Source organism: Lichenostomus cassidix, chromosome 17 (genome assembly GCF_008360975.1).
Source record: "Lichenostomus cassidix isolate B80296 chromosome 17, HeHo_3.0, whole genome shotgun sequence".
Classification (NCBI taxonomy): domain Eukaryota; kingdom Metazoa; phylum Chordata; class Aves; order Passeriformes; family Meliphagidae; genus Lichenostomus; species Lichenostomus cassidix.
This window is the reverse complement of record NC_139497.1, coordinates 3,995,181-4,008,934: the sequence shown is the minus strand read 5'-3', so window position 1 is coordinate 4,008,934 and position 13,754 is coordinate 3,995,181. Positions and strand designations below refer to the sequence as shown.

General features: G+C 49.3%; 1 protein-coding gene across 1 annotated transcript in view; it reads left to right on the top strand.

The window, feature by feature from the left end:
• Positions 1–11,164, top strand: part of CFAP77 (cilia and flagella associated protein 77) — a 55,377-nt gene extending 44,213 nt beyond the window's left edge. The window contains exons 4-6 of the mRNA XM_085076961.1: positions 368–473; positions 1,416–1,511; positions 10,935–11,164. Of these exons, the coding sequence (XP_084933087.1) occupies positions 368–473; positions 1,416–1,511; positions 10,935–11,003 (271 nt within the window). The 3' untranslated portion in view covers positions 11,004–11,164. The remainder of the gene's footprint in view (positions 1–367; positions 474–1,415; positions 1,512–10,934) is intronic.
• The last annotated feature ends 2,590 nt before the right edge of the window (positions 11,165–13,754 follow it).

The following is a 13,754-nucleotide window of genomic DNA, read 5'->3' as shown; positions in this document are numbered from 1 at the left end:
GTACTTAGGACAGCACTTCATTTTCTCACCCAATCCATCTTTGCACATTTGGTGTATCCTATCAGAGAGATTTTAATAGCAAAAGAAGTGTTATTTTAGCTAAACACACTTGGCACAGTGGTTCTTCCCCTGCAGGGTATGCAGCCAGAGCTGCTCCTTTGGGTCCCAGCTGGGAAATGCTCTCCTGCAGCTCTAGCAGGGCCCAAAGGTGAGCTGCAAATGATTGTGGGTTTGAGGTTTCTTGAGGAGGAGAAAACCTTTCCCAGGCAAGGCTTCATTCATGTTCTCACCAGTCACTTTTCAGGAGCAGATATGAACCAGCATGAGGAGGTAAAGATTATATTGTTATATTTTCAATATTTTCCAGGCCTCCCACTCCCATTTATGACATCATACAGCACAGATACAAAGAGCTGTGGATGGAGCAGCAGAGAGCCCGGACAGTGATCCAGCACGAGGAGAAGAAAAAAAGGGTGAGAATACTTCAGCAATGCTTTCCCCTGCATGAAAGGGGAAAGGTCCTGAAAGAACCAACCCCAGCCCTGCTCCTGGCATGGTGTGTGATGCCAGCACCCACAGCAGCTGTTAGAGTGCAAAGCTGTGCTGTTAAACACACCAAGATTGTAATACCATTTAAAAGCAGCCAATGACTGTTTTATTAGTTAATGGCTCAAAGAAGAGTCGAGCTAATATGGTAATGAGTGACCAATTTCAATGGGCTTGCTGCCATCACAAACTGTGCTTTATAGTTGAAGTGCAAGAATACAGTGTCCTTAATTAGCAGCTATTTTATGAATACACCAGCCTGGGATGTTGGAAAGTGCATCCCTACTTTATTAATGACTTATGTTTTTAATCATTAAGTTGCCTTCATCAAGCTCCCAAATTCTGCAGCCACCAATTACTGAGTTAAGCAGCACAAACCTGTATCCTAGACCACAGAGCAGACATTCCCAGAGTTTCATGCAGTGGCCAAAACATTCACCAGGTACCTGCACTGGCTTGTGCTGGGACAATCAAGCACTACAAGCTGCAATTAATCAGAGAGCCACACACACCAGCCAGCCAGGAAACCCCACCATGGTCACCCATGGCTGTAGCTCAGGGCACAGGCTCTCTGCAGGCAGCAGTCACCTCCCTGGGATGCTCTGTAAAGCAGACACAGAGCTGGAAGTTGCTCATGTTTTTCCCATCAGTGTTTTAGGTATCAGCATTGGCTGCATGGACATGGAAAACTACCCAGATCAGGCACCTCTGGGTCCAAATGACTTTTAGCCTTGTCCATCCCAGTGTCACTGCATTGCACAGCATGGAGCTGCTGTGGCTGTGCAGCAGTTTGAGCCCACTTTTGTTCACCTTTGGCTGCAGATAAGCAGAGTGCAGCTGTTCAAACCCCTTTGTGTTTGTCTCTGCAGATCGGTGAGGTGCGCGAGAATCGCGCCTACTTCCTGCGCACACACCCGCCGCCCAAGAGGGAGGAGTCCTTCTGGCACCCGCGGCGCTTCGAGAAGGTATGGAGCCCCCACAGCCCATCCTGTGACCAAACTCAGCTTTTCTGGGCCCCTAAAGCACTTGGTTCAAATCAGGGACACTTTCTAACCTTGCCCACCTGCCCTTGGCACACAATGAATGAGGCTCTTAACTCGGAGCTCCCCGTGACCCAGACCTTGAAATGGTCCCAAATGTGTTCAGACATCACCCCCTTTTGAACATCATGGTGGGATATTTTTTTTTGCCAGCCATAAGCCCTGGAGGAAAGGCAGCAGTTGCCCAGATAATAACTTGGTTTTTAACTTATATGCACTTTCATGAGCTTCATGAGATGAGAAGCACAAGTGTTCCCACAAGTGCTCTACTCAAGCAGGAAGCTCACACCTGCATTTTGGTACTCTGCCATTTCATCATCTCTCACCATAACTAATTCAAACCCCACCAGATATGTCAAGAAGTTTTTTCGCCCCAGAATTAGAGCTTTCCAGAAAGCCTGCACTCTGAACTTCCTGATTGACAATATTCACCCTGAGACAGAGCAAAGAGTCTAGCCAGGTTATAGATGTGCATGACACTTCCTTTAATTGATCCAAATAAGAGCCAAGGTGAAGATTTCTTGCTCTAGTGATGGGATCGAAACATTTCCCTGAATCCATCTGTGCAACCTGCTGTGCTCTGGGGTACTTGTTAGAATTCTGGGGGTACTTGTTAGAATTCCATTAGCTCTGTTTGTGGTGTAAATTACAGGAAAACCTCAAGTGAAGAGCTAGGGGGGTTTTTAGGAAGGAAGGGGAAAGAGCTGGACCAATGGAATGGAGACACCAGAAAGTGAAAGCACTGAAACCCTGCAGAGAGTTTACACGGCCAAAATCATATTTGGCATTGATAGATACCACTGCAAAGAGCTCTCAGCTCTCTGTCCTGGCCCTTCTTCTGATGGGGTTATTTTTTTTGCCATGCTGTTGATTTCCACCCACACTTTAAAACAGCGAAGAAGCTCTGTGACTTCCTGAAGGTAATTTGCTCGTACAAGTTGGAGAGTTTTGCCCAAGAAATGCATTTTGCACCACCTTGATGTATTCCTCTAACGTCCTGTCGAAGAGTGTCCGATTAGCATATGTCAGTAATCATTTATCCCCACTGCCTGTCAGCTCAGAGCTGCTGCTGCGGCGATGGCAGCGAGAGAACATGACCGATCGCTGTTAAACAGATTGTGAGAGTCACTCGAGATACTGGGGCAAGCCTCCTCTTTAGAGCTCCTCTCACCCCAGACCTTTCCATCACTGCTCATTTTTCAGCCTGGGTTTTGCTCCGTGCTTTCCCTTTTGTTTCGTCCATGGCTGTGGTTGGTTTCCTGCCCCAGCCACAGCTCTTAAATCTCAAAATCTTTCCTTCTTCTTTCTCCTTCTCCCTTTCCCTTCCTTCTTTCTTTCCCAGATTCAGCACCCAGGGAGAAGGAACAGCTCATTTTGCACAGCCTCTGCAGATTTTTCATTCTCCTCCCTCCTCATTGCATTACCCTGGAAGGTTTGCCTTTCCCCAGCTGCAGATCTAACAGGCACAGCCCACTTTAGAACTTGGATCAGGGAATTTGTTGCTCACTTGACTTTCGGTGCATGGTTTTCTCCATGGAAAAATAACTCCTCGTGAACATCCATAAATGCTTACCCAGTTAAAAGCTGTAACAACCTAGAGAAAGCCAAAGGTTCCTTAAGATGTTTGGTGGTCTCCAAACTATTCTTTAACTTCCCCTGTAGAGCTGGATTCTAAAGAGATGGTGGAATGCTTTTGAAAGCCAGACTGGCCTAACCCTTCAACTAAACCCAGGAACTCCAGGAGTTAATATCAGTCCCTCCTTTACAGAGGTGAAAATGGACCAAAACAGTCTCTAATCCATGTAATACCCTCATCCTACTGTGCAAGAAGAGTATGAAAAGTGAGCACAAAATATCACTTTACAGAAAGCTTGTTGGCAGACTGCATCTGCATGTTATTTCCTACCAGATTTGGAAATATTCCAGGCCCTGGACAAGAATATTCATTGACTCCATTGCCCTGACCGTAGCCCCACTTTGAACTTTATTTCCATGTGACCCAAGGCTGGTGAGGGGTGCAGGAGTGTGATGTTCTCAAGCCACTTGTCCTTCTGGTCACTCAGTCACCTCATCTGGGATAACACCTTTCAGTCTGGCCTGCCCTGGGTCTGAGGGGAGCAATACAGAGCACCCAGACACTGAAATAGTGATAATCCAAAACAGAGGCAGCACAAAGGTGAGATTTTGTTCCTTTAGGCCCATAAAAAACAAGAAGGATTTTTTTTATTCCCACTGTGACCCCTTACAGAGAGCTCCAGAAAATGGCCATGGATATCTCTGCTGGCTCAAACTGGGCTTTCCGTTCAGTCCCTGCAAGACTCTTTCCCTGCACCCTGCACTTCTCTTCCCAAGAAGTGGAAGAGAAGAAAACAAAGCAGCTTTTCCCTCCCCACTAATTGTGCCTGCTTGCTCCCTGCATTGCCAGAGCTGCATGGCATTACATAGTCATTCAGTCAGTAAAGTATGGACAAATTGACTATATTTTCATTTGGATTTAGGTTTCAGCCCCACTGCTTTAGAATAATGGCCCACACTATTAAGCTAACTGGGTGATTTACAGGCTCTCCCACCCCGGGTGCTCCTGCTTGTCTCGCTCTGCAGGACTGACCTGCCCTGTGGTCTCCAGGGCCCCCCAGCTCACCAAGACAAACAGGTCACAGGGAGCCAGTCTGTCCTGATGGGCAGTTCATTAGGGAAAGATGCTACACTGGAGTCATTTGTTTATTTTTTTAACAAAACCAAGCAGATGTTAACTCCTTACTCACCTCAGCAAGATGCTTCCACTGCCCTCCTCATCCTCAGTCACCCCCAAAAGCAAACAGCCTCTGCCTTGCTTTGCCTGCAGTGACACAATTTCAGGGCTCAGGTTTTGCCAGTATGGCTGGGACTGTGCACCAAAACTTAATTACTTGTGGATGTGGGACTACATTCCTTGGGGACTGTACTTTCAGGCACCCAGCAAGGACAGAAATCATAGAATGGTTTGGGTTGCCATGGCAGGGACACCTTCCACCAAGTTGCTCAGAAGTCCATGCAGCCTAGCCTTGAACACTTCTAGGGATGGGGCAGCCACAACTTCTCTGGGTAACCTGCTTCAATGCCTCAACACCCTCACAGGGAAGAATTTTTTCTATTACCTACTTTAAACCTACTCTCTTTCACTTTGAACCCATTCTCCCTTGTCCTGTCACTCCAAGCTCTTGTAAACAGTTGTGCCCCATCTTACCTCTAAGTTCCCTTCAAGTCACCCCCAAAGCCTTCTCTTTTCCAGACTGAAAAATCCCAATTCTCTCAGCCTTGAACACTGCTGTCCCTCATGTTCAATGGATGTGTCCTGTCCCTGTGTCACTCCTCACCTTCTGGCTCAGGCAGAATGGTGTCAACCAAACACTGGAAAGGCCATTGCTCCCAAAAACCAGCATCACCCCCTGTGCCAGCCCAGGGTGAGGCTCCATCTACCTCCACCTGACTGTCTGATAGCCACTATCCAAACCAGTAAGCCAACATTGGCCACCAATACATTTCCAGGGCTCTATCAAGTCAAGAAGGATCCAGCTAGCGACACAGCAGCAACACAGGACAGAATTCACCGACGTGTCAAAACAGCTCCGCGCACCGCATGTCACTGACACACCAGGGCTCTTCCTTTGCTCATTAGAGAATCCCAGCTCACACAGACACCGAGCTGGCTTGTTTACTTGACCAAGCAAGGGGAAGGAAAGAAAATGCAGCAACTTTGGACAAGACTTTTGTCACCGTGCGCTGCCTTCCCGAGCAGATGAAACGCGCGATGCGCGATATGAATAAGCGATAAGCAATTGACGAGCAAGTGTTCGGGTACCTTGGCAAAAGACTTAATTTGCAACCTGGCACAAAATCAAAGGCTCTGTCAACGGCTGAGCGGCTCTCCCGCGTATGCCTTGCATTACCTGGGAAAGCTCTGTCAGGTAAATTTCCACTGAAAGTAATTAGAGGAATCCCCACTGTATAAACTTTGCAGCAAAATTCTGGGCTCCGGAATTTGATTCTCACCAGGGATCCGATATCTGCTCACAGCCTGATCCTTCGTCAGAATTAACAGTTGAGGTTTAACATGTACACACGAAAGCGTTCCGCATTTTTTTTTAATGCCTTACCTCTATTTTTGTCTATAGAGCTGAACTGACAAGCACAGCTCATGTAATCTCGCAGCTGTTGTCTTGTCAGAAGAGCCACGGATTCTGCTTAAATAACCTGGGCTTGGTACACAGAACACATGGTGGGCTGGGTGTTCAGGTGCAGCATTGGTCCTCCTGGGTTTGAGGGCAGAAAAACTTCCGGGACTTGGAGTGTTATGAAACTCATCTCCTGAGGCCCAGGTAGTGCTTAAAGAATAAAGCAGTGACTTCAAGAGCTTTCTGTCACCACAGCACCAGATCAAACCTCCCTTCAGCTGGGATTTTGGCTGACCAAAAAGAATTAAAATCAGTGTCAGCTGATGGTTGTTCAATAGCCCCTGAGTGACACGAGTTGGTGGCTCTCAGCCCTGCAGTGACAATCCAAAGCAGCATCAGTGGCCTACTGCAGGCACAATGCAAGGAGAGAGCACAGCATCCTTCAGGGTTCCAAACAGGCAGTACAGATCCAGCTGCCCTGGGCATGATCCCTGCACAGCTCCTCTGGGACCACAGCAGAGATGTCACCTCCCACAGCACAGCCACTAAGTGCTGGCTCTGAGCCCCTGTCACCATCACTACATTTCCTTGCAGATTCTGCAGGTTGTCTTGTTTTGCCTAACAGCTGAAGCTTCCAGCAACACAATTGCTCAAATCACAGCAAAGCATTTTCATGGTCCGGGCTTTCCCTTGTGCCTTGGACACTCAACCTCTCCATGCTACCCTAATTCTGCCCTCTGCCATAGAATATTTCAGCTTGCAAGGGACCTTTAAGGGCCATCTAGTGCAGAACCACTGCAGTGAGCAGGGTCATCTTCAACCAGATCATGTTTCTCAGAGCTCCATACAACCTGAACTTGAACGTTTCCATCCAGCATCTCTCTGGGCAACCTGTGCCAGTATTTTAACATCCTCATTGTAAAAAAACTTCCTTATAGCTCATCTAAATCGACCCTCTCTTAATTAAAACCATTACCTGCCATGCTCAGCACTTGCTCATGTCTCCCTCAGAGACAGAGTAACTCATCATTCCTCTGCCATTCCCATTGCTCTGGACACCTCCTGATGGACACAGGAAAACACCACCCTCCTGTGCAACTTTCCAGCCTGGATCATCTCCAGGGCAGGCTCCACTACATCCAAGCCCCAGAATCTAAAGGCAGCATGAGGAATAGTTGGCAACCAATCCCCATTGCTCTTATGGAGACATTCACCCATGAAGGAACAAATTTTGGGTGCTCACAGTGTGTGGCAGAGTGAATCCACACACACAGTGTTGGGTTATGGGTGAGCACCAGCCGTTGCTTCCAGTGCACAAACCCACAGAAATGCTTTTAAAATGGATTTGGGGTTTCATTCATGGCCCAGTTCTGACTTCTGCAGAGATGCTATTTATCAACACACAACTTTAAGTAAAACTCTTGCCTGGCATGAAAAGGGTCAGGATTCAGATGTCAAGCACATGAAGTCAGTGTGAAAGCTGCCAGCTCTGCTCTGACCCTGAAACATCTGCCAAGGAGGTGGGGGGCACACACCAGGTTACAGCTCCAGTGGGTTAATTCTTCTTTCCTCATGCTGTTGCCCAGACCAAACAACCAGTGAACTCCAGCAAATATCTGTGGCCGTTATTTTCAGGAAGGAAAAAAAAACACCAACCCAAATCTCCATGGGACATTAAATACAGCAGCCAAAAATTGCTGAGCACTGTTTGAAACCTTCCTGGGTTTGAAGCAAATAAAGATCATTTAGCCCAGGCTCCCTCGCCCTGCATTTCCCTCTGTTCTTAGCAAGGTGGGGAGAGAAAAAAATCAACCCCATTCGTTAAGCCAGTTAAGCACGCTCCTGGCAGGAAAAGCCACATTATTTGTAACCCTAATAATCCAACAGTCACCTCTGAGCACAGCTCATCTTGGACAGGATAACGTCTGTTTTAAAAGTACCTGCCTCTCTCTAACTTGTCATGGCATTTGTTGACAACCCTATTGAAAGCCTCTCTCGGTGCGGCTGTGAAGGATCTTTCAGCACCTCTTTCTCTTTCCTAGACAGTTTTTGAAAGGGAGGGGAGGAAAAAGAAAAAAAGCCATCAATACAGGGGGAAAAAGGCATCAGCAGCCAACATCGGCTGATGAAGCGCCTCACCTGGGCCCCCAGCACACCGCCTCCAATTAAATCAAAATGGTTTGTTTTTAATGGTCTTTTACACTGACAAGTGGGCTATCATTCCAGGCCTAGAGAGCTGTCAGGGAGCCGAGGCAAATCCTCCGTTGATAATGCCCAATGCTTCCAATTAGGAACCGAGGCCGCTCCTGGCGCACTAACGATTCCCCAGCCTCCCCCAAGGCCCCTTCGGCGTTGGCTGTTTCGTCTTCCCTCTTCCTCCTCCGCAAATTACTGACACAAAACGGAGGCGCCCCGGTGCCTCCTCACCACGCCGGGCCCCGGCCCTGTTGGATTTAATGAGGCGATGGAAGTTTTTGCGGATCTTTCGCTAAATTCTTTTCTTGTTTGACAGCTGCTTGAGTGTTGACCTTATAAAAGATTTAGTGTTTCTCATTATTTTCTGTCAAGCTTTACAAGCGGCGGCTTCGCGGAAATCATTTGCATCTCGATGTGCGCGCGCGCGAGGGGCGGTTTTATTATTTTATTTATTTTTTTCTTGTCTATGCGGGGATGCTCGGCGCGCTGAGAGTCGGTGTGTGCACCCCGTCCTTCTCTGTATTGTTTATTTTACTCCCTCCTCCTCCCCTTCCTGAAAAACACCACTGTTTTGTGTTGTTTTGGAGGAAAAAAAAGAAGGCAAAAATACCCCAAAAACACAACACCCTAGGATTTGTTAGACTCCAGTAAATGAAGGAGATTTGGGGGGGAAAAAATAGAATAGAGATTGGTTTCCTGTAAAGAGAGCTCAGGAAAATGTTTTGTCACCCGCTAAAAGGATTCGATCAAACGGGTGATGGAGAAACGAGGCTGAGCTTTGTTGTTAAAGTGAAAAATCCTGCAGGGCTGGGGAAAAGGAGCAGGTGGGCAGAGCCAGGCAGGTGCTGGAAGAGGAACAGGTACAGCCATAGTTTCTGGATCCTTCCAGGCCGGGAAGATTTCTCAGGTTTTGTTGCTAGGCCAGCTCTGTTAAACTCCCCCAGTAAGCTGAGCTTATTTTGCACCCAAAGGTGTTCACAGTGCCCAGCAGCCACAGCACCCATTAAACCCTACTCAGTCTCTGGGGTTTGCTGCCATCAGCTTGGCCTTTCTGCATCTCCCATGCAATTTATCAGCCCTAATTAACAGACCTGCTTTAAATGTACCCTGCAATTTAACACCTGAGAAACCCAAGAGATAATACCCCTCTGCAAATGCATATTTAAGTTTTAGGAGTGGTGATTATTTTTATTGCCCCTCTAATTCTGTGAAGCAAACATGGACATCACAACATCCCAGTCCTGCAGGTTTTCATTTGTCATGAGCAAATGCAATGAACAGCAGCAAAGCCTTGCTCCTCAGCAGCAGCCTGAGCCCATTGCAGCTCCATCATCCTGCAGGGAAAACCTTTCAGCTTTTTCCTACAAACCAAACTCCTGATCTGCTGCAGCCAATGCTCCAAACAAAATCCTGGCATAAAACCCCATAACTGCAGCAGAGTAATGGCAAAGATCATCAGCTGTCTCTAGGGGAGCTACCTTTGGGTTCATCATTTAAAATATGAATTAGAAGAATCAGAGATGAGGATTCATCACTGACACTGACTTCTCACCACCAGTCTCTGTCATTATAAGACCTTTGACCCAAGGACACCCTTATCTGGACTCTAATTACTGGGAGGGTTTCTCATTTTTTAAAACAGCACTTGGCCCTGTCCTACACCTGGTGCTTCCCACTCACTCATGCTGAGGGCAGGAGCTGGCATCCCTCACAACTTCAAGGCTCTGCTCATTTTAATTACTGCCAGTTGTGGCTCAGTGTGACGTTTCTCACCCAGGAGCTTTGTACCAAGGTTGGAGTGAATAAACTGCTGTTTCCTCTCCTATGGCTTCAACCCAATCCCAGGCAGAATTTTCCCCATGCCCAGTTCCCAGCACTGGTGGATAGAGGAGCATGACAGGAAGGCAGAGGCACGTTCAGAAGAAGCAGCTCAGCTGTGCTTACCTGCAATCCCTGGATTTTTCTAACAATCCCATCTCCAAGGGAAAAACTCCTGCATCTTTAATGGCAGGTTGGAGTTGGAACAACCAGGGATTGTCCCTGGCAGCTCTCTGGGGTCATCCACCTACTTCAGCAGCCCCTGGTTCTGCCTCTCCCACCTCTCCCTCCCGGAGAGGGGTTATGTCACTGCTGCTATTTGTGAGAAAGCAAAACCATCCAGAAACAGCTGTCTGAAGTTAGGCACTCAAATGCATATTTAAGTACCTGAACGCCTTCCTCCAGAGAGGGGGAATAGCTAAATACGCTTTGTTTGTCTTGATTAATGAGATCACTAGCAAGCTTTTCAGGGCAAAGACTGCTCTGTGTTTTTACATATGCAAAACCTGACATCCAGCCAGCCTGAGCAGGGTGGGGGAAGCTGGAGGCAGCTCAGCACAGCCACACCAGGCAGATGTATGGCACAGGGAATTGTGCTGGGGCAGGCAGAGCCCGTGGCCCCCCAGGGAAGGCACTCAAATCTCAATAACTGCATCTCCTGTGCTGCACATGGCTGTGTGAGAGCCCCACTGCTCACCCCAAAGGGCCCTGGGACATTTCTCCCCCAAATTACTTCCCTTTTGTCTGTGGTTATGAGCATTTTTTCATGCTGTCTCCACGTCTAAGGTAATCACCTAGGGAGGTGCTGCTTCTGTGTTATGTTCTGGTAGCTCTGAGCCCATCCTGGCCCCTCAGTGACCAACATGAGTCCAGCATTGTAGAAAACAAGTCATATTTATTTCAGGGCCCACCTTAGGGCATGGCAGCCTTTGAAAATGTCAGGCAACAAACACATCATAACAAAATTACAGGGTTTTGCTGCTAGAATCTCCTGAAGTCAATCAGAAAGCTACTCCTCATTTTAAGCAGTTTAAGTGTTTAACTTCAGCTGGAGCAACGTCTCCCAGTCAGGCAAAAGCCCTTGTGCAGTCTGCAGTCTCCTCCCTGTCTGTGCTTCAACCTATTTTCTGTGGCTGCCTCCTGCCTGTAACCAATCCTCTCTCTGCTCCTTTCCTCATAGGTTGAGCCTCATCTCAGGACTTTTCCAGACCCTGGCTCTCGTAAGAAGGCTCTCAGTGCTGCCCATTGAGAAGTGCCTGAGTGTGGTCCCTGTCCCCAGAGGGCCCCCAGAGGGAGGATGGTGCTGGGCACAGCCCTTGGACCCTGCCATTCCATAGGCAGCTTTCTCTCAGGTTTTGCAGAGCAATGCTAATGCAGATATAGCCAAATAAATCATAAATATAAGAGAAATTACTCTGTCTCAGCCTGTTCATTGCTTCCTGGCCTGAGCCTGAACACCACGATTCTCATCACACTCCTGAACAAATAGATTGTATGCAGCCATATCCTAGCTGGTGTCAAAGCTGTAATACCCCATCAGTCCTTCTCATTTCTGTGCCAAAAACACTTCCCATCACTGCCTGATTCAGCAAAGCCATTGCCTGTGTGAAGGAATCCAAACACCTGCTTTAAGAGCTCTGCCAAACTGAGGCCTCACCACAGGCAGTGCCTCCACTTGAAGGTGGCTCCAGCCAGCTCCACACTCATCTTCAATAGCTGCTGGGGCCTGGAGTCCCTCAGGGCTGAGCCTCTTTAAGCACTTGCTAAACAAACTCAAGCTCTACCAACACCACCTCCACATCACAGCACCCAAACCCACAGGGGACAGCAGAGGTTCAGCCAGGAACCAAAACATTTGGAATCCATCTCCTCCCAACAGAGCATTTCACCTCAAAAAAATACCACTTGGTAAAAAGGGTAATTATTTTAACTAAGTCTCCATTATTGTTGGAGGAATAATTAATTACTCTTACATAGTCTGCTTCTCACATCTACCATTACAGCTCAGAGTACAACAGCTTTTTAAGCCAATTTATCTCCCAGTTTGCATATTCACTATTCCAAAGCACTTGGAGAGCTCAGGTGTGTTCACCCCAGAGCTCTGAATGTGGCAGTATGATTTTACCCCCCACACCTGAGCCCTGGGATTACCTCAGCTCTCCTACACAAAGCCACCAGCAGCCAAAGGACAGGAAGAACCCATGCTGAGCTCAGGGCTCATTGCCCCTCTCGCTTCCAGCCAAGCTTTTAGAGCCAAACCTCAAAGAGAAGAGCTCTTCATAACACTGCACCACATTGCTCAAGATGAAACAACAAAGTAAACTGCAAGGGCAGCTTTTCTTACCCCTCTCAGGACAACGAAGGCTCCCCAGAAGCTGCTCCAACATTCCTCACATCCCCTCCTCAGAGGCAACTTGTACCTCAATCTCCCCTTTATATAAGCAATAAGCTTTAACAAACTCCACCCTGCCCACACCTGAGCTGAGGGAGGAACAAAATCACCTGCTCCACACCAGGAAACCCCTGCTATGTGGTTACCTCTTTTTAGTACAGGCCTCTAAATAAAACCCATCGAAAATAACGAGGAGGATAACAGCAGGGCTTGCCAAGCTGGCAGAGGTGGATTATAACCAAAGACCTTTCCCACCTCCCCGGGGAGGGAGGAAACTGGGCCTTAAATGACTTGTCTTGCTAAAAGTGACACTGTTTATGAGCGTGTGAGAAACCCAGGCATGAGGTTTGTCCTTCTGCCTGGTGGGAGCCACATCCAGCTCTGTCCAGCCACGGCTGTGTCCTCTCGTGTGCCTGGGGTGTGCTCGGGGAAGGGAGAAGCTCCAGGGAGTCCTGCCTGGCCGGGAACGGCTGGTACAGGATGTGGTGTTGGGACAGACCTGCTGGTGGGGACAGACCCCGGGAACCAGCACAGAAACCAGAAACCCCAGATCATCAGCCAAATAAACGGAGTGCGTTCAGGAGCCACTCTCAGCGGGACAGGCAGACCTGTCCCACTGCCCCCCAAATCCTGGGCAAGGTCGTGTCCCGAATGTCCCCAGTCTGGCAGCTCGGAGGGGCTGCACGGGGGGCTCAGGGCACCCTCTGCCCGCAGCCCAGCCTGTCCCGGACCCAGCCGAGCCGTGATCCCGCCTGTCCCGCTGTCCGTGCGCCGCGGAGCCCCGAGCGGCTCCCGACCCTCCCGCCGCCGCGGACGCTGCTTGTCCTGCAGTGACACCCACCGGTAACGGGGCTCCACCGCTGCCGCAGCTTCCCCGCGCCGGGCCCGGCTCCTCCCCGGCTCCCCGACTGCCTGTCCCCCTCTTTCTGCCCTTTGCCCCCACCCCGAGCCCTCCTCTCCCTCCTGGCGATGCGTTGGTCTCGTTACCGGAGCATCCCGGCGGAGGCTGGTGCTGCCGAGATCCCTCCGTGTGCCTGCTGGGCACGGCCTTGCCGAGCACCCCGCCGGCCTTCAGGAGGAAATTCCGTGCAGCAGAGCCGCCGGGGAATTCCTCCCTCGGCCAGACCCTTCCAGGACACCGAGCTGTGCACCGCCAGCAGATATTTGTGGGTTAACTCTTGCTCAGTCACCATCACAGCTCGGCAGTCGCTGGCCCGGCTGTGGAAGGTGTCCTGCAGCCAAAGCCTCTGGGAACACCTGGGTCAGCCCTGTCCCATAGCCCCAGGGACATGGTGACACCCCATGGCACTGGTGACAGGTACCAGGAGAGCCCAGCCCTGTCCAGCAGCTGGGGTGGGGTGAACAGCAGCTCCCAAAGCTGTCACAGCCCTAAATCCACCCCTGGATTGTTTGGGAGGCCTGTGAGGAGGTGACTGTAAATGCAGTTGGCATCAGGGATCTCCTTTCGACAGGAACAGTGTAGAAAATGGGGTTTAAGGGCAAACACACAGAGGGAAGGAGTGTGCATTGCTTGGTGCTCTGTGCACAGGATTTCCTGTCTGTGCTGGGAGCTACAGACAAACCATTGGAACCCCACCTGTCCAGTGC